Raw genomic sequence first — 22,139 nt, forward strand, 5'->3', positions numbered from 1 at the left:
AAATAATATTTAATAGATTCAGACGCTTTACACGAGTCCATCTATACTTGTTATAATTTCACTAAGGATAGATTCGACTGGAAAGTAGTAAGTTTTTATACCTTATCGTATCGATCTGCCCATTACTTGTAAGTGTTTTCATTGACTTGTATTTATTTAAGTTGTGATCAAAAAGTTTGTAAATTCTCAGACACTGTTATTTTAAATCTCAATTTCCTTTTTATGAAAATATAACAATTTTAATATTTCTTAACTTGCCATTGGCTCACTCGCCGTCCGAGGGCTGATTTTTGTTAATTCGTAACTAGCTCACTTCCGTTTGTAATGGAAACCTAGATTTTGACACTTTTCAGATTGAGGTAGGAACTATCAGCTGCCAATCCTCTCAATATTCAAAAGAGGTTCTGTAGTATTTCTATAGCGTTTCAAATTTAAAAATAATTTGGAAGCCTAAATTCTTACATTACATTTTATGGTTCCCTGCATTGTTTGGCTGAATCTATTGGCAGTAACAATAAACAGATTATGCCTTTCCTACATAAAGTTGTACAATTTTTCGCATCGAAACATAAATGTAAGCATAAATCGAAGCATATATTATATATATATATATATGTTATCTAGAACGCAATATAACTTGTAGTAAATTACTTGTACAAACCGACCAATACGCAAAATATTTAAGTACTCACGATTTATACCGTAGTAAACGACAACGTCAACAATGTGTTGCCATAACAAGACATGGGCTGAATCCTTCATAAATAATATTTTAGTCGCCTGTAGTTCTCGGAACTCCTCTTGTGTCCCCAAACACCGATGCGGCGACGCTGCTTAGCTCAGTCTGCTAATATAAAATGTACAGTAAATCTCATGTTTTGTACGCGTGGTCCTTCACATTGAATTTATAGTTATTTGTAATTTACGGTAGTATAAATTAAATATATGTTTTAAATGTGTTACTGGATTCGTGTGTAATTTTACTACATGCACCATATTCAATCTAGTTAGGTTCTTTAACAGATTAAACAGCCTGCCCGCCAAACCAGGAGAACATATTACTATTTAGTACAGTTAATATCAAATTTTACGTATCTACCAATGCTTTAGAGTAATTGGCCTTCGGAAACAGAAACTTGTGTGATTTTCCGTACACTGAACAAGGCAATATACGAGGTGGCAATTAAAAAACAAAATAAGCCTAAAACGTGCCCCGAAACTAATTTTTAAATTCTTTATTGTTGTACAATTTTTATTAGATACTTGTGAGTAGTGCAGTAAATAAAAAATAACAGATTACCATGATTCACATTTTCTGCCGTATGTTGAGTTTATTTTAGATCCCACTTGGTAGTAAAGGAGGAAGGGATATTGCCTTAACTGGCATATCAAAATTGTCTATAAATTGGTAATCTAATTTGATAAGTGGGTTGAATAGAAAAAAATGATCCCACTGCAAACTTTAAACATTCATATTGAATGTGGTTTTTAATTGGGCAGATTGCAATATGTTATAATTTATTACAGGACGAGAACAATGCCAAATTTCCAAATTGTTCAACTTAAGAGGATGCTGTTATATTCATGCTCACATCCAATAACATCCATATCCATACAATTTACACAAGTCATTAAACCATAAAGTCCGAACCTTTCTCCCCTCCACACTATGAGATTTGCGTGTTACCGCTGATGTCTTTCTCAGTGATGCTGGGTCACAAGCCTTCGGAAAGTGCGGCAACAACTTCCTGCAGACTTTCAACAATAAGTTATACCTTCAACCAGATTAACCGATAAGCAGAGGCTGTAACCCTACATTAACAGCAGTTTTTTCTGTTTGTGCAGGCGATACGGTACCAAGTGCAATGGGTGCTCACAAGGCATCTCTCCCAGCGACCTCGTAAGGAAGGCACGGGACAAAGTGTTCCACCTCAACTGTTTCACCTGCATGGTCTGTAGAAAACAACTCTCTACAGGCGAGGAACTGTACGTTCTTGACGATAACAAGTTCATCTGCAAAGAAGATTACATCACAGGCAAAGGGCATGGTAAGTTATACGATTCAATAGTATTATTACATACTAATGTGAATAATTTAGAATACTACGTTTTACGAAGTAACAGGTTTATAAACAGTGGAAGCAAAATTCATGTCGAGAATTTTAAATCTGCTTCCATAACCTATGAATGAATTAGCAATATCGTTTATCAAATAATATGTTGCTTCAGAACTGATAGAACAGAACCCAAAATTGCTGAACTCAAATAATAAAAAATATCGATGACTATCCTTGGTAGATGCTTTTCATTATGAATAATCAAAACAGAGACATCCGAGTAACACACAATCAAAGTATTTTGAAAAAAAAATCCCAAAACAATGTCTGCCATCGGTCAGAATAGGTGATGATGCCAGTACGAAATAATGATATATTCTTTTATTGCTTGGAGTGAGGGTCTTTTTATATCACTGTTTCTGCAGCCCCATTAATTTTAAACATTTTATACAGTACCCTATTTTGTGTTATAAGCCCTTACGACATTGATTTCGCAAGATTAATTGCTTTGAAATGAGATTCAAGATTTTTGAAAAACGGTAAAATCAGAATGGATGCGACCTGAATGTGTTTTAGAAGAATTGTAAGCCTTAATTTGTTACTGTCGGAGAATAATTAACTTTTTAAAAGTTCCCCAAATGAAACACAGTATGATGGCTCTGTTATGATGGCGGATGCTGGTGTCCTGACTCTGTGATCCTGCAGTACGACTAGCCTGTGACCGGCTATGGCTCTGGCGCCAACGCTCTATTGTATACCTCACTTCTATTCTTCCCTTGTCCTCAAACTCACCTGAGTCTTCACGCAGTGTTATCCTCTATAGTCTATAGTTCGGCTCCTCGCCACTCACCATTGGTTAGCCTTCTTCGCACCTGTTTTTTCCTCTTTTTATTTGCGTCGAGTCATCTTTTGATAACTAAACATGAACGTAATTAATGATTAACTCGTTCTCGGCACGAACACAACGAATACTTGGCTTAAAAAAAAACATTTTAATTATTAACCGTGTTATTTGTCGAGTTTAGACTTACTTTGAGTGAAACATCGTACAGCACTGCTTTTGTATTTACAGATTTATAACACACATTTGTTAAGTCATGAGGGTTATCTGTGTGTAGTTATTATATTTGACATACGAGTATGTGGTATAGACAATGTTATAGTCTAGAAAGGGACAAAACGTTAAAAAAGACAAGGCCGACTGAATTTTGTTTTTTTAAATATATAGAAATGCCTTCATAATACATGTTGGCAAGTATTTATATTACTACATTAAATGTAGGAATACATCGTTAGGACATAACCCAAAAATGCTGAACTCAAATAATAAAAGATATCGATGACTACCCTTGAGAGATAAATAATCAAGACAAAGACATCCAAGTAACTTAATATTAAATTAAATCCAATCAAAGTAATTTGAAAAAATCCCACAACAATGTCTACCATCGGTCAGAAGATGCCACAAATTATTTTCATATACATAAATACTTCAATCTTTAAACATACACTATGCACTTTTTGTCAGGAAAAGATTATTTAGTAGGCTACTTCCACGATTTTCTTAAGGATATTGGCATTTTTAATAAATAAAGTCCCTGAAATATTTATATTTGTAATGTATTTAATAAACCTCTTCAAAGTAAGGATTATTTGGGTAATCCCTGATAACAACTAGACATTGATTCATTTAGACGAACATATAAGGGCATAAGCAACTTATATTTAAGTAAAATTAGCAATTGTTATAGTTGCTGACATCTAAGTTTACGTAAGGTATAAAAATAACATATAAAGATGGCAAATGTCCGAAATTCTGTTATTCTTTTAAACCTTCCATTGTCAATAACAAACTTTAAACAAAGAATTACTTCGGTTTAGTGTATTTTGGGATGATTAAATATGTGACGTGTTTACATTTGCGTTAAACTTGTGAGCTTCTGTGGTGACTAAGTGTCATACTTTATAAATGACCTGTGAACTTTAGCTAGTGAATGGAAAGTATATGTGTATTACTGTATACATTTTATTTCAAAATGCTGACGTTGTTGCTTAATTGTTCCTTTTGGGTTTTATTCTTATAATTTTACAATTTTTAATGATAAACATAATGTTATTTACCGATTACTGAACCTTTACACGGTTACGAGAAAACCAAATAAAAGCAAATGAATGAAGCAGTTTCAGTCCCCTCATTATGAAGTGCAATCGGATTCCGATTATGATAATTGTTTTATATTTTTATCAAAGTTTGTTACAACCTTTGAAATATAATTTTAGTCCTATATAGATAACAATATAATTTTAGGTAATGTAATATAAGTTCTGAAAGATATAAAAACCTTTTTGATCTTTCCATGGACAGCATCTCAAGCAGAATTTAGGGGCATCTTATAATCAGGCCCCAAGAAAGGAGATAAGGATATGTATTTTGTTACAGTATGCACTTATTGTTTGTTTTTAACGATGGAAGGTTTAAAAGGATGACGAAATGTTGGACATTTGCCATCGTTATATGTTACAAAATATATAACACTACTATTTGTAAGGTAACTAACTGAGGTCTTGTGTTTTAATTTAAAAAGTAATTATCTGAAACTAAGATTAAATTTTAAACATTCTATCTCGTATTTCTTCATTTTGTAATAATATATTGTGAAACGAACGGATGATCGAATAAATGATGAAATGGTCTTTATTTTCTGAGGGTTAAAGACTCCTCTACCTCAACCTTTAAATTCTTTTTTATTAAAACAGTATTTATGGTGTATTCTGCTCTGTAAGAATGTAGAGATTTGTCTGCTCACTAGGAACCTTATACTTGCTGAAGAGGTCGAGGCATAAGTATTCCATCGAATATCGAAACTTACTTCATTAAAGTATTGGTTATTCATGTTCAGTAGTAATAACGTGTAGTGGCCGTACAGCTAATCACAGTACTTCTATTAGAATACTTTAGGCTCTGGCACCTTTCAGAACCCTTCAGTCGAAAAGCCCGTGTCAGATCCGCTTCTGTGAAAGGAGTGCCTGATCTAGATCTACTGTGATCTCAAATCCTAACCGGAAGAGTTAGGTTTCTATTTTGATTCTATGTTTGGACCGGACGTCTATGTGCAAACTCTACATAAAACGACTTTCCAACCCATAACATTATTGATATCCTCTCATTATTAGTCCAATTTGGCGCACTTGTTTCGGATGATAGCACACTTCAAATCTCGTGGCCCTGAACTACTCTGTGACGACCTCGGGGTTCACGCGCCCCATCCGCCGATTACGAGTCATCTTACGCCTGAGGCCGAAGCACCTTCTATGGTGCTGTTGCGATTTTCTCCGATCACCGGTAGACTGAGGCTCTATTGTGTCTCGGGCACTTTCTCTTTGGCATCGAAACGTCGCAGGCCCACTGAATGAAGTTCATCGTTATCTGTGGCATTACCCGCCATATCTCTGGTACCTTCCTTTCCTCTAACAATAAAGGCCTAGGTAGGAGCCTTGCATTCTTTTTCTATGACTTAAACGATAAATGTTTCCGGACTTAGTAACGATATTCTGACGGTCTTTATTTTTAGAGGAATAGGATGATAGATTCCTGACTCATCCGGTTAGGGTTTTGAGTATATCACAGTATATCCGGATCAGATTCCCCTTTCACAGAAGCCGATCTGCCAAGGGTTCTTCGACTGAAGGCTTATGAAAGGTGCCAGACCCCAAAAGTATTCTAATGAAAGTACTTTGAGCAGCAGTACGACCCTAGACGTTGTTACTGCTGAATGTGAATGTCCAATGCTTGGATGAAGGTAATGTCGATACTCGATGGGATACACCTCTCGACCTAAACGCCTGTCGCTTCGCTCTTCTTAGCCGTTTCATCTTGTAGCCGGAGTGCAGTCGACGACGATTTACCCACTGAGGACTCTCACACCATTTAACCTTGCAGTTTAGGAGAGAGGTTTAGCAGTCCCACTCGTTTCCCAACAAAGAATTGTTTCGTTCTGGGGCATATTTAACCAGGCTAGGTGTTGCGACCTTACTTTTATACGTTATCCTCAGATCATATTTAATGTCATGGTTCTCACGAAAAGGTTAAGGACCCTTATTTCTCTTACAGTACTTATCGGTACTCCAGTCTGACATCTCGAAATACCTGGGTCCACCTGATCCAGTCACCGATGCTGTCCATGTCAGTTTTAAATGGCATTAGCACATAATGGTTGCCTTGGTACACGGGTTTCATCTCTTGTGTGGCTTTACTGATCGGGCCAATTTGTTTTTCTCTCTTTCTCATGAGCGTTCCAGGTTTATGGAAGTGGCACTGAATTTGTCGACCGTTCATCCATGGAAAGAGGCTCGGTTTGCCTGACAATCTCTTCAGCACCTACTACTCCCATAGGCTACTTATATACCGCCAACCAAGGAAGTCCGAGAAAATGCTCTACTGATTTCAATCACAAAATGGCTATTCGGGTATACTTGAGATGAAGTTTAAAAAGGCGTTGAATTGAAGTCCCTATTTTATTGTTTAGAAATGCGCGTAAAACCGCTGGTAACAACCTGAAAAATTAGAAACACACACACACACACACACACACACACACACACACACACACACACACACACACACACACACACACACACACACACACACACACACACACACACGCACACACTAACACTAACACTAACACTAACACAACTGGGCTGTCGACCCTATTACCTGGCTGATCTGAGTCATCAACTTTGACCACGGATACAAAAACTCAATTGTTTCAGTCCACTTAAGTTTGACAGTAAATTCTGAAAATAATAATACGCTTAATCAATCTGTAAGTGTTGCTCGATGAAATTCATGTATTGTTCACTCTATCAGTCCTAACTACACAAATCAAAGTACTTCTTCAATTTTTTATTTATTAATATATTTGATATACATGGCATAAGTGTAACTTGTTGTAGAAGTGGAATCATGATTTTAATATAGCCCTGTACATTATTAAAAATTAGCTTTACTACTTTGTAAATAACATTTTTCGTAATGTGTCCATTTTCTCTATTTGTCATGATTATTGCATAGATAAACTAACCGAATCGAATAAGAATTAATAATCGAATCAATAATATTAATTAAAAGTAAATAATAATAAGAATTAATTGTAAACGATGAGTAACAGGGCAGCCCAACCACGAGAACTGTGAATGTGCGTGCGAGAACGCTTGGATCGGTAATCCCCCAGGGTCCATGTTTTTACAGAGAGAATATTAAAGTAAATTAATGAAACACAAATTTCCTTAAACTCCTTAAAGGTCTGTATTAAGTCACATCACTATTACTATAGAATGGGGTACTATTGAATCATTTATACGGTGTTCAATATCTGAACTTAGTTCATAATTTATTGCTAAATTTGCGTAAGTTACTTGAATTAAAGGTTAAACTTATTACCGGTATTAGTAAACGTAGTATTCTACCCTGTAATCCTTACTAGAATTAGTTTTGACTTAAAGACTTGAACGAAGGTATGTAAGGATGTTCGGATATTTCAGCTGCTTAGCTTTATTTAAGTTTACGCTGATTAGTTCGAGTTAACGATGTGGTTATAATACAAAACTGAAGAAGTTACACTAGAATACTGCTCATGTACAAAATGTGGACTTCAGAACTTATAAACACATTACCAATTGTGTGGATAAATGACACAAAGGTAGTCGTGTAGTTTGGTGGTATATTCTAAGTAACACCTAGTCAGTTGCTTTCAGTACACTTAAATTTGGCAGTGGCTTAAGAAAATAATACGCTTAATCAATATGTATGCGTTGCTCGAAATAGTTATGAGATCCGTGCATTACCTACTCTGCCCATTCTTGACGTATAATGACATTTAGTAGTCTCATCTGCGCAATTTCTCCGCCCTGTCCCAGTTGACTAAATTACGAGTCTCCGAAATGTTGTACATCACCGGGCAGCGGGATGGATTCTTAGAAGTCCGATAAGGCACGTTGTGGCTCAGGACTATGATCGTGTCCCGCCTGGTAGTGGCTGGTCGCTGGTTGCCGGCACGACCAAGGCAGCCATCATGATTTCAATGCTGTTTTGAGTAGCCAGTCACGCCCCTCCCCCCCTCCTATCTGAGTGCCGTGCACTCTCGGATGAGGGGCCAGGTAGCATTTCTTAATGAAGGTTTGTGCACGACCGCGGATTTTTGTGGCCGCGAGTATCGTGTCGACTACTTGCTTATTATCCGACCGCATTGAAATCTATGAAATGGCCTAATGTTCGTCGGATGGAATCCAGTGGGTAGAGCGCAACCGCGTTCGATTCCTAGCCGTGCTCGCCGGTCTCACCACTGTTTTCATACATTTGAAGGAAATTAAATATAAATATTTGGGATACCTGTTTAACTACAAAAAGTTTAAATTTTGAATGATCGATGTATCTAGAAGTATATGCTACGAATTTCATATTCGCCAAGGAGCTAAGGGTCTGTAGGTACCCAAACGTCCTGAAGGAACATTTTTATAGGATTGTGTTTGGATAAAAGTGCCTAAATCAATACAGCATCATGTCTGAAATAGATATTAAACAATTTCCAAAGCAATAAGAAATTTTTTCGTTTTTTAAAAATAACGTTTTGCAAAATAAGGGACTTTTTATCTATCTACTCACTTTTAATGTGAGTATTTTTAGAATTACTCACATTAAAAGTGCATGTAGTTGTACAAACTATGATTAAATCAAAGTAATTATACCTTAATATAATAATAATAATAAAATATCATATAGAAACTTTCACACTCATGTAGGCCTACATGTCACAATAGCAAATTATGTACATTAATAACGTACTGATGAATTACGCCGGAACCATCATCACTGCAGTATGTCAAGAAAGTTTTTCAGAGAGATTCGAAAATACGAGTACCTAGTATATTCTTACTCTAGATATAGAATAAAATGTTTTTTCATTACAGTAATTTTTATCATTTTCTAAAACCCACTAAGTTTATGTCACCAGACGATAGAGTTGCATGCTCAACTTCGCGCCGCGTCCGCTTCAGAAGGAGGACAATACTCATCACTTCTGTTGTAGCAATAACTCAGTCATACATTATATATAGAATAATATAGCGAGCATACTGGGAAGTCTTTATCTCTGTCATAATTTGAATCATGGGATTTAACTTATACCATTATTTTGATGATAGGAAGTACAGTGCACAAGTAAAATATTTAATGAATAAAACTGAATCCACCTCACTGCGTTCACTACACTTCTATCTCGACTAGTTAAACAGATTTGGACAAATCGCGTGTCAGTTCGTGTGCAATCCCTAAAAGACCTCTGGCGCATAGCGTTCACACATTCTCTCGCAGTATCTTTTCTACGGTGTTCTGGATTACCCTCATATCTTGCGATTTTGGATTCTGAATAATGTAGAAACTACTGATTTTAACTCTTTAAATCCAACTAATTGTTGCATGACTTACAATGTCTGATAATCGTTAAAACATAGTTAACGATAAGTAAGGTTGTTTGCACTTTATTTTTTCTGCAATACTATAGCGCAAATAAAATAAATATATGTTAGGTAAAAACGCACGTCCAGCTTTAGGTAAGCGTAGCAGGTTTTACATTAAAGTTACTTCTTATTAACGGTGTTTTGTATGCCCGCTCTAAGTTCGGAGATAATAATATCTTTATACTTTTATAAATATAACATTTACAAGAATAAATACTTTAAATCCTGAAACCGGTAAATGTTTAAGTCTGTCTCACCTGAAATCGGGTTGTAGCCTATAAAGCTGATCATTCCAATGGTGTTATTGTTTCTTAATTTGTATTAAACACAACATCCTTACTGTACGTAGAGCGGTGCATTGCAGCCACGTGATAAAATTATGAACTAATCGATTGTCGCGCACATTGTGTTATAGTAACAAAACCGTAAAAACTGTTTGAACAATAAACAGTTGCCAAGTGTGATATATTAAATTTAAAACACTTTTACTCTCTAAAACTTTCGAATTCCGTCTTCCGCAATCAATATTTTATCCTGCAAGGAATCTAATAAACTATATCCTCTGTAACTGTTCCAAGGAAAAAGGGTTTATAATCGTTCACCGATTCCAGGATTTTGGCATTAGAGAGATTTATGACCAGTGCCTTAAAATTGTAACTTAATGTAATTGACACGAATTATGGATTCGCAAAACACAAAAACAGCGACAGTGTTATTGCAGTCCGCTATAATAAATGTATTGCTTAATGGATTTACACACAGTTCTGTGGTACTCACGTTTATAACATAAATCATAATTCGTGTTAAATGCCACCACAGACGCAAGATCGATAAAGTTTTGAAATAAAAGTATACATCTACAAAAAAGAAAATTGAGTATTAATACTGTTAAAAACATGATATATTATGCGTGTTTCTGTTATAAAGGTATGCCCCGTTGAGGAACGGATACTCAAAACTGTGACGTTACTGACACACTGAGCGTTGGTGAAATGTTTACAGACAAGTTGATGTGGAATGGTACACGCTGTTGTGGTAGTGTGGAAACGTTAGCTACCCCTCTGGCTCTTAAACTTAATTAAATATGTCAAACGCAAGCATTTGATAGGTATTGAAAGTACTGCGCGCAAACTCCTGACACGATCGCTGAATCCTACCTCTCGTTTCATATTTTAACACATGAAAGCAATACGCCGCACCGCCCCGCGTGCCTTCTTGTATCCATGCTGTCGATTGCTTTATCGTTTCTCATTACAATATATGTTATGACTAGCCTCAAATGTAAAATTTTAATTACTTATAAATGGGCCTGTCTTGTACAATACATCTTATACTTGAAAATGTTCAATACACAATGAGGGCATACTCAGTACTTTCAGTACTCTGCATTTACATATTGTTATTTATATTCATGGCCTGACAGCAAAATGAAAATTCAGGTTAAATACGAACGTATTGATAACTGCAAAGTTGTTTGTGGTTTTGTTATTTGATGATTGATTGGAAACAATGATAATTTAAATTAAGGGTTCTATATGTTCTAAAAGCCCAAAGAACATTGTCACAATTGGAATAGTCTGATCTGTAAAACCATTTTCAGTGAAATAGGCATCAGTACAAACCAGATTCAGGATTAGGAGCCGGCTGTAATGGCGGCCATCTTGATTTTTGTCCTTAAGAACAATGTTAAACGTCAGTCACTGTTGTGGTCTTATTTTCAGCCATAGAATTATGGTAGATGGCAATTTTAAAGTTACAATTAATAGCCCTAATAATATTGTTTAGTTCCATATTTTAAATGCTTTATTAGAAATAATATTAAGTTTGCTTACTAAATATATATCTTTAAAATGAGATATTACGGAGAAAAATCAAGGTTGTTTCACTACCGATACCCAGCTTTTAAAATATTTATAATTGTAACTGTTGTTACATTTGTAAAAGTATCCTTATAACCAAGAACCAAGCCTCTAACTTTAGATGAAATCTAAATGTATTCACGGTGTGGCGTGCCCGGCTCGGTGTTTCTCGACACAGCCCTGAAGAGTTGCTTGTATGCAAATCGAGTGCGGTGGGTAAAGGGTAGGTGGTAGGGATGCAGCAGAAGGGGTGAGGTGTGCAATCATACCCTGCCCCCAGAACCCGCTTACCTCCGCTAACACAATTTCCGTAGATGAGTTTCATATCGAGTCAGCCAGAAAATGAAGCCTTCGCTTCGTCTCATTCCGTCTCTTGAATATTTTCAACACGACAAGACGACTTGTGGTCCGGTGCGTTCTCTCTGGAGAGATTTTATAACTCGGTTTTAACACGTTCGGGACTCATTAGTATGTGATGTAAGATTTGCCACTTTAAAACTAAATATAGTATTTTTCCTAACCACAAGTTTTAAAGGCAACACTAAGTTCGAATTTCATTCCTGATATCATGTTTCAGATAAAGTATCATACTAAAATATTAAAATCTATTATTTCCCATATTATTACTTTGAATAAGCCCACATAATATATTATATCCTGCTCCGTAAACAATTAATTAAACTGAAGTTCCTGTTCTCGTCCGTACATGTTCTGAAATATTCCGTTCTTCCCCACATCCAATGATTCCAGCTTTAAAACCTTAATTAACCTTAAACGTAATAATTAGCAGACTGTATATTGAAATAACTTTTAGCATTACTTTTGTGTACATTTTTAGATCACAGCATCACTGATCATATCGTACCATACGCGCGTTTACAGGAAATTTTTACGATTTCCTGTCGAGTGTGACTGAAATGTCAAGCTGATTATTTTGTTGTTTAGACATTTTCATCATCAAATGCCACATCAATTTTGAATTATCATGTAAAATATACTTCAGCGCGGTTTTATTCCGTGGTCCTTTCTAACATTATTTAAAAGTTCAATTAAGGTGGTGCAATCCAATTCGATTAAATTCTTGTTAAAGATACCTTCGTGTAGACAAGAAACAAATTATGACCATCTCAAAAGTAATTGTTGAATTTAAAGCAGAATTTAATGCGTTCTTATAATTAGAGCAGAAGGATAAGAGTTCAAGAAACGAATACGATTTTTACAGTATTTACACGAATGATGACGAAAGAATTCATTGACTTTTATTTATAAAAAATATTTTTTCGAGAATAATAGAAATAAGATATGTAATTTTCTTAAATTATATTTCAATAATACAATATATGATCCCTCATAACTCGTAACTGAATAAAACGCCATTCTCATACTTCCATAGAACTACATACTCTATAAGTCACATTTATCTCCAATCTTTTTTGCCTGATTTTAAAATTGCCTAAATCTCCTATTTTAAATGACTGTAATTGCTCGTTGAGTGATCAAAAACATTGTTTATGCTATATCGAAGAAATCTAACACTGTAAGTTTTATGTAAGTAATATTTAGAATCTAAAACTGATGCGTTCAATACGTTCAACTGAACCATATAGTCTATCATTCATTACCAAATTTGTATTTTCCGTGAAGGCTGAGAATTAGGCACGAGTAGACCTCTTGCCAGAACGACCCACACGGCCTACAATGAAACTTATGACCGCATATTAAACGGTCAATTACGTTATATTTCCGTGTCTGGCAGTGAAGTGAAGAGTGATATAATTCTAAGTGGTCTCGTTTGGTCTCGTTGAAGTGGTTTTACAATGCGAGACGACGAACGAGCCAAAATGTAATGGCAGGTTTTGAGTACCTAACTGAACGGTTGTTTGTTAATAAAATTGGCGTGACCATTTCCATTCCGTTGTCACAGTCGATCAACACTCGTACACAAAAGATATTTATAGCCAAAAGAGTGAGGTGTGAGTTTATCGCCCTGGAATACAATTTGGCACCATAGTTAAAACCCAACAAAGATAATAAATTATGGCATGCAGATGGTTTTTGGTTGAGCTATCTTTTTATTTTCGAAGAAAGTAATGGTCCTTTAAAATATTTCTGATGACAGGAGAGATCTACAAATGTTAGGCATTTGAAGCAGAATTTAAGGGTATCCGATAATCCGACCTAAAGAAGAGAAAAATATGAATTTTGTACAGGATGTACATGAAACATGGCAGAAAAGAATGACATGTTTTTTATTTACAAATTTTATATCCTTAAGGTAACTATGAATAAATGTACATAATGAAAAATTCTCATGTGTTAAATGTGTTAAAACGCTGCACACAAGCTTTATCCAGTTACCGCTTGTAGGCACAACTTACTGTCCTCCCCCCTTACACACACAGATTTAATAAATTAAATCTACAAACTTACATTTTCTTACATAACGAATGTTCTGAAATGATACTCCTAATCGTTCAATGAAAACAACTTTTACTTAAACCTCTAAAAATCTTTGTCAGGAGATGTACAGTATATAGTTAAATTTGCTCTCGGTGTTCCGGGGAAACGCAGTATCCACGGTTAGATACATACAAATCTACTTTAACCAGTTTTTGAGGCAAAATATTCAGTGGATGTTCATAAATCAGTGATCACTTATGGTTGTTTGCCATTTACTGTAATAGGAATACAATCTGCTTACTGACCGGTAGAACGTATTCATGCAGCTGAAACTCCCTTGATATCAAACTTCAGTTCAGTATTCAGGGCAGTTCTACTAGCGTTCCGAATAGTATGTACAAACTTCATACCCGGTTGAACGATCATAACGTAGGACGCATCCCCACTACAGCCTATCTGCAATTCCTCTAAAAATATGTTATTTTTATCTTTAAAGTGGCTGTTTTGACTCTAAAGGCATAGGTCTGTTATATTCTAGGGACCGGTTGAATCTTCTATACATTTGAATAACTCCAGGTGATTAAATCATTCCTTTTGTCAGTTCAAATAGGATTGTGACAAAAACTCTGATTTCGGGTAGGATGTTCCTTATCCTGAGATTGGAGGGAGATTCAGCGAACCCAATATTCAAATTAACGTCTCGTTGGTATTGAGGCGTTTAAATTTATTCACAGTACTACGATTTCACTGCCGTCATAGTATGTCATACTGTACATGAAAGGCATTTAGTATGTTGTAATGCGTTAAAACCCTCAACTTAATTTAGATTGCAGGATAAAAAGCTTTTACTTCAATATTAAACGAGGAGTTTGATGTTCAAAGTGATAAGAACAGCAACTGCAAACCGCCGCGCCATTACACAACTCTTACACGGTAGTTTAGTTGTAACAGGTACGGCTATTACAAAGTGCGCATATGTAGCTGCTGATATCTGCGAAGTTTTCTGGAATTTTGAAGTTTTCAGGAATATTTAATTAACTATAGATAATAGATTTAATAGATTTAATTAATTATAGAAGTAACGGAACGGCAATTTGATTTTCACTTTTCAACTTTATGCGGTACTCATTATTTATGTTATTTTGGAAGGACTCAAATTTGTATTAGTGTCACTATATAAGTGCTCAATCAACAATAGCAGTATTAACGTGTTATGTCATGTAAATCTTGGATAGGTTCTAAACTACCTATCCACAGTCCTCAAATTCGTGGATCAATGTTCTTTGTCGAACAACATTCCAGTCCCTGATATTACCACGAGTACACTGGCCATGGTCTTGTTACTGCTTACTAGGCAACAATACCTTCTCCCTTTAGCTCAGAATGGCGGAGGTGACAAGCACTGTTGTTGCCAGGGTGGGTCAATTGGCCAGGTTGTTATTGGTAAACACGGTGAGCGTCGCCTCAGGTAGGAGTTGGCGTAGGCTGGGATTTACTCACTCCATAGTGCTCAGCTTCAGAATACTCTAGCACTGGAGTTATTGAGATAGGTCTGTACTTTTAATTCTACCAACGTAATCCCTATTTTAGGTAGGTTGTACAGGGAGTATATCTCACCGGCTATTTACTAAGCCCGGTTCTGTCTTCTCTGTTGGCCGTTGATATCCAAGCCCTAACCCCAGGTGTTAACTGGGATTGTCGTCTACACCACTATCGTGTTGTTTCAGCCGCCGCTATCTAAACATACTCCCTTCTCACTCTCCAATGCCACCAAAACCTTCCCTTGGCGCAATAATGTTGTATTATTCATAAAATATAGGTCCCTTTATAACGATCCTATCCAAGAATATTTTAACTTGTTAACGGGCAAAACTTTGTGTATTAAAATCAACGGTAAAAATAAATTATAGTAAAAAACCGAGAACTTTGTGTTAATTGTATTGGAACTGCCACGACCAAGGCTCAGGCTTAAGGGTAACTAGGAGAGAGGACTTAATGGTCCTATTTTGTATTTCAGGACCTTAGTTTTTACATACTCAGAAATTAATTGAATTCCTTTAAAACCAATCTTTTGTCTGATATGTTACGTTTAATGTATTTCCTTTTAATGTATTTTGAGTAATGTTACTGAGAAGAAAGGCACATATATTCTTTATGTACAATATTTCTTAGTTTTCCGTATAACAGTGGATAAAAATTTTTACTTTTTATTATAAAAATGAATTAGCATTCTTATTATTAATGCAGCGGTTACTACATTTTTCAAGTTAATTTATATCTTAGTTTTATTATTACCGTATTTGTTTCATTTTTGGTTTTACATCTAGTTTTCTTCGTTTATATGCCTAAAAATGTTTCAACATAACGATACAAAAATATTGAAGAATAATAATTCCAATTAAACAAAGAGTAAAACACAACTTAACTTCTGAAGTTCTATCGTCGAGGAACCCAAGAATGTCTTGATACAATAGGCCATTCTTCACCACCTCAAGTTGACAGAATAATATTTGACAAGACACATGTTTTCGACTTCTGTATTATAGAACTGAACTCCTAGAGTCGGTGATCCATCTCGATGCTGCTAGCGTCTGTGAACAAGAGAAGGACGAAGAGCGCTAGACCTGATAAGGCCACACAATGGTTGAAATATGCGTAGTTGTCGATGCACAGTAGCTCTGATTTTGAACAATCCAACACGATATTTCCATGCAATGGTCAATGTAAGAGTGCAAGATGGCATCAGGACCCCCAGAGCGAACGACGGCGAGGGTGCGGCTCCGGGTCGTTGCTGCGCTGTGCCGATGGTATAACAGAAACCAGCGCCCCATGCCCTCCCCTCTCAATCAATAATATTTATCTAAGCTTTTGACTCCGAGCTACTTGATCCTGGCAATATTTGCTTTCGTCACTTATACAATCGAAGTACTCTGACACCACCCAGTCCTGCGCCACTGTGTAGTGTTTACAACAAACAGAGCGATTGGCCGTCACATCTGGCTCGATTTGGTATCGGTGACAAGGTTATCTCTACGAACTTGTATTTATTCGGAAAAGCGTCTCATTTACATAGAATGTAACATTTCCAACCTAAACAGGTTACCTGTAATCTTAGTAAACTACTCTAGTGTGACAAAATAGTGCTGATCTGCCGATTGTTATATATAACGTGTACTTACAAAATGAAGTATATACATGAATTATCATATATCAGATCTCTTGATATGATGTAAAATAATCTGTGGTATCGAAGAGTATGCAAATACACGTATAAGAGTATAAAACATTTTCATACACGTACGTTAAAGCTTGTACGCATACTTCTTTAAAGTTGTTATACGTCATTTTCCTTGAAACTTTCGGTAATTCTTCAGTTAAATAAATATGTTTTACTTATAATTGGTACGAATAGTTTAGTGGGTGCTTGATTCACGTGGTATTGTACTAAACGAAAAAAAAAAACACTCACGCGTTTCATACCATAACGTGCTAAATTTACATGACAAAACCCAGAGTGCTATACTAAAATGGCTTTATACAAAACAATCCTAGATCTTATATTCTTTTGGACGTTTAATAAAAGTGTGATAATTTTCGGTTTGTGGTAGACAATATATCTTTAACATTAGACAATATGTCTCGACCAACGTTCATAAGAAAGTTAATTAAACGCGCAGTAAGGGTTAAACAGATAGTTTCTCTGCTGAATTCCATAATAAGAAAATAGCCGACTAGCCTGTGCGAGAGTACGGACGTGAACCATTGCGGATCATGCAGACAAAGACTTAATTAGTTGAATGATGTAGACAAGGGAAGGGAAGGACGGGGAGGGATGGGGGAGGAGTGAAGATGATTGTTTTTGAATGTGGTAACATAGGTACAGACAGAAGATGGATGCTCGAGCAGTGAAGTGGCCGAGCCTGAGGCTTGACCTTGAAAGCTTAATGAGCAGGGCAAGGAACTGGTGTCGGTAGACTGGTGCTTTTACACACCTCGTTGTGGATCTGCAGTCTCCTTGGAACTCTGTCGGTCAAATTGACCACATCATCTTGATAGCCTGAAATCATCTAAACCAATAACACAAATCAACGCTCGTAATAACACAATATAAATTTAACTTAATGATTATGGAGAATAAAGGTCCAAAGAATTCAGATACCTAATTACTATTCGTACTGCAAATGATTTATAAGTTATAAAACTGATTTATTATTTCAAACATAAATTTGGAAACAAGACGGTGTATTGCAAAAACAAGAACCATTCGTAAGTATAAAAGTTTCTTAAATTTATGTCTAAAAGTATACAGGGTGAATTTAAGTTAGTGTCGAAAATTTTTTGGGTGATACGAGTAGTTTTCATACAACATAGTTTTCCAACAGGACGGTGCTCATCCTTATTTCAGCAATGAAGTGCGTCAGTGGTTAACGGACAATTACCCGACATGGATAGGTCGCGCTGGAACTGTAGCTTGGCCGGCCAGATCTCCTGACCTATCTCCTATGGACTTCTTTGTTTGGGGGACTATGAAACAGGAAGTTTATTCGACCACTGTAAACTCTGAGGAAGACTTAAGAAACCGGATTGAGTTAGCTGCCCAAATAGTGCGTAACAAGTTATCTTTGAACGTGACGGTTAGGGCCATGAGGAAGCGTGCGAGAGCCTGCATTAGAAACGGAAGAGGGCAATTTGAAAACAATTTGTAGATTACTTACTTTTATGATTGTTCTTTTTTGTAACTGTACTTTATGTGTTTATCCTATGTTTGATTTGTTATTGAATTAAACACAATTTTGACTGGTTATTTGGCACCGTGATATTTTAAGTAGACCTTGTTTTCCAATACTGATTCTTTAATAACCAGTAGAAGATGAAAATAAAAGTAACGTTGCATTATATCATTTTAAAGCCCACAAAATGGAAAAGTTTTTTGTGGTATTGGCCTCTCTTCAGAATTAACTTCATTTAATTCCTCGGGTCTAATATCTTTTTAATGTTTTTTTCTGAAAACTTAAGAATTTGATTTATTACCAATTTGTTTGTATCAAACTTATTTTCAAGACAGTTTTTCTTCATTATTCTCATGTAAAATTTTGTGTAGATTTCAAAAATGGATTCATAATTAAAAAAACATTAAAAATAATGGAGGAAATTGAGTTTTATTGAAACAAAACATGATTTTTTAGCAAAATAGCGAAATTGGTCGTAGTTAAAAGATAGATGGGATAGGGATTTTTTATTTTCATATTTTGGTCTATAATACTGAGTAGTATCACCCAAAAAATTTTTCGACACTAACTTAAATTCACCCTGTATAAGCTGTTGCTGATAAATCGTTCAGTTAGAAAGAAACGCGAGGAAATTTTTTACATATACTGTCTACCATATTCAAAGGTTTTGAGTACTCAAAGTACTCAGATTACAAAAGGTAGCGTTTAGGAGTATCTGTGGATTCAATGGTCGCAAAAGTCTCCCTTCTTATTTATCGCTAACAGTATCGACAATGCCTTCAAACATATTACATTATTCGAGACCCATGACCACAAAATGAGAAAAAGGGAGTGTCTCGTTGTTCCAGTTCACAACAATTGTCTCTTTAAAACATTTTTGGTGTAAAATGATCCGAAAGTTTTGCGCAGTTTTTTAGTGCTTAGACACTATTTTATGGTATAAAAATGTTTATTACATTGAAGGTCTATTTATTGATCAGCTATAGTAATTATTCATTGTAAGGTTTAGTAAATTTTATTTTTCGAGTAACTATGTATATATATTGGGTCGGAAAATCAAAATGTATGCATCAAATGTGCTAATTCTACCAGTAAAATATGTAGCGGGAAGAACATTTGGAAAGCAGGCAGTAAAGAATGAAACAGTAAGGATGTTTTACGATCCTCGCTCAATAGTCTTCATATTGCGACATCGGTAATTTTGAATAGACATCTACCTTATCTCTAATGTCGTAAACAGAGGTTCTGAAAATTTGCGATTACTGTTCCACGAATGATTACAACTTGTACTCAAAATATTCACCTTCTCTGATTTCACTCTAGTACCCATACAATTCAAAATTTTGTAAGAGCTTCTTTATATGCGTATTCAAACAAAACTGTATTGTTATGAAGAGACTAATATATGAGTAAATTGCTAAGTGGCTAAAGTAAATAAATAATAACTTTCAGTGTGTGGCTCTTAATATTAATCTTTCAAAGAGTGCCGATTGCAAGATCGGCTTACACAGGCAAAACATATCTAGCCTCCAATTATAATGGGAGTTATGATACAAATATGTGTTCAGATCAGAATTAACTAAATCTGAACTGATTTAAAACTCAGAGTCCCCAGAACCTCTTATTATCAACTGTGGATTTAAATTGGAATGATTCTCGTTTATTCTCAGTGAGAGGTGTTAGAATATTCCCATTGCAATTTTTCCAGTCACGTGAAGTACATTTACCAAATAATAATGTGTAGGTGGATAATGGTTTGTAGTTTTAAGCTGTGCTTTCATGAACTTCCAAGTTTGCAAGTTATTATGTTTGTTTGTCCAGTTGTGCAGTCAGTCACTCTTTTTATAAAGTATGTGAACAGGAATATCAGTTGTGTGTAATAGAAAGTAAAATATATCAAATAATCATGTCTCCAACAATGGGTCAGGTGCTATCGACACAAGACAACTGGAAGATTAACACCATATCTCTAATTTGTAATACTGATAGTTGGTGTCTAACAACACATTAACTGGTGTCCGATTATCTTAAAAAGAAAATAACCACCCGTTCTGATTCTAGAGAGTGTACGCATTACGCATGCTGGGGAGTCGTGCTGCGCATGGTCTAGAGTGTTAAAAGTTTATTAAATTTCGGTCCTAAGAAGCATAGCTAATTGCCACCCGCTTTTTAATCCATAAATCTCAGCGAGATATCTCTACAGCAAAATTAAAAGGAATCTAAAACATCTGAGGTAACACTAATTATTATAACTAGGTAAAAAATGTCATATCTATAAATGTTATTATTTCTTTTGGGAATTTATTGAATTGGTAGTGTTTATTTTACAGGAATATAGTTATATAAACATGTACTATATTCTCTCCACAATTTAAAATGATACTTGCCTTTTTGTATTTCTATAACGTTTAGAGGCCTGTTCCAATATTTAGTGAGTGTGTGTAAAGTGGTACAGTAGTGCATATGACCGGGCCAGGGCGGTTCAGCCCCAGTGCCGACAATAGGTGATAGATATGTGCTTACCGCAGCACCGTGGCAGCTCGCCTCCTACAAATGAGCGGAAAAAAACAACGTTGTTCCCATTTCCACTATGACATACAGTGTTGTAAAAGGATATAATTTACATGTTTTAATTTTTCCACGCTTTTGAATCGGTTGGTAGAGCTGAGCGGTGGATCGACCCCGGGGAGTCCTCGGGCGGCGGGGGGTCTCTTCAAACGTTCCCGACTCTGAAATATTACAACAACAACGGAAATCAACATGAAAAATACATCGAGACACATAATGTCCTGTATTTAGCGTTTTGTACATCACAAATAACGCTGACCGTATTTTTATTGTCGTATTGCACTGACATTCGCTTTTAACAGGTCTATTACACCAATTGTAATTTAAGCTCCTCTGAATAAAAACGAGTCTGAAGTACAATTTTACTCCATAACTATTCGATTGATTCAGGTCTTTGTATCATTTTACAATTCTTTATTTATTAGGTTTATTTGGCTGACAACGTCAGTTGCTTAATGTAGTTATGTCTGTATCTGTCATGATGTTCGTGTAAACAATGTAAAGGGTTTTCCGAAAGGAAACGAATATTTATACAAACATAAATAAACAAATAATCCTAACTACAATTTATAGGAAAGTATATATATGAGACAATAGGGAAAAACGTGTAGAATTATGCCATCAATTATTAGGAACAAAATAGCAGATTTATAGATTTTACCTTTTCTAACCAATATAGTGCAAGCAATGAGTGTCGTATTGTCATGCATTCGTAAATTATTCACCTAGATCCCAAAAATCCGTTCGGGCTATGACTTTATCATCTGAAAACAACAGAAATCGTAATTCTCCTCCAACAGGACATTAGCCTACGCCTCCAAAAATTTTAAACCAGAGCCATTTGATTAAAATGTCTAGAAAACGATAATCGTATTTATTAAATATTAGAAACTCATCTGAATGAGTTGTAGGTAACATTCGCCAAATCATACGAAGGGACGTGTTGTTATGTTCAAATATGTGTACTTACTTCTGTGATAACGATTTTCCTGGTATTTCGTATCGCT

General features: G+C 35.6%; 1 protein-coding gene across 2 annotated transcripts in view; it reads left to right on the forward strand.

Moving 5' to 3' along the window:
* LOC124369220 (LIM/homeobox protein Lhx5) overlaps positions 1-22,139 on the forward strand; it is a 79,956-nt gene that overhangs the window by 30,827 nt on the left and 26,990 nt on the right. For both annotated transcript variants that reach the window (XM_046827068.1, XM_046827069.1), the window contains exon 3: positions 1,846-2,048. In XM_046827068.1, the coding sequence (XP_046683024.1) occupies positions 1,846-2,048 (203 nt within the window). The remainder of the gene's footprint in view (positions 1-1,845; positions 2,049-22,139) is intronic.

This window comes from Homalodisca vitripennis, chromosome X (genome assembly GCF_021130785.1).
Source record: "Homalodisca vitripennis isolate AUS2020 chromosome X, UT_GWSS_2.1, whole genome shotgun sequence".
NCBI lineage: Eukaryota > Metazoa > Arthropoda > Insecta > Hemiptera > Cicadellidae > Homalodisca > Homalodisca vitripennis.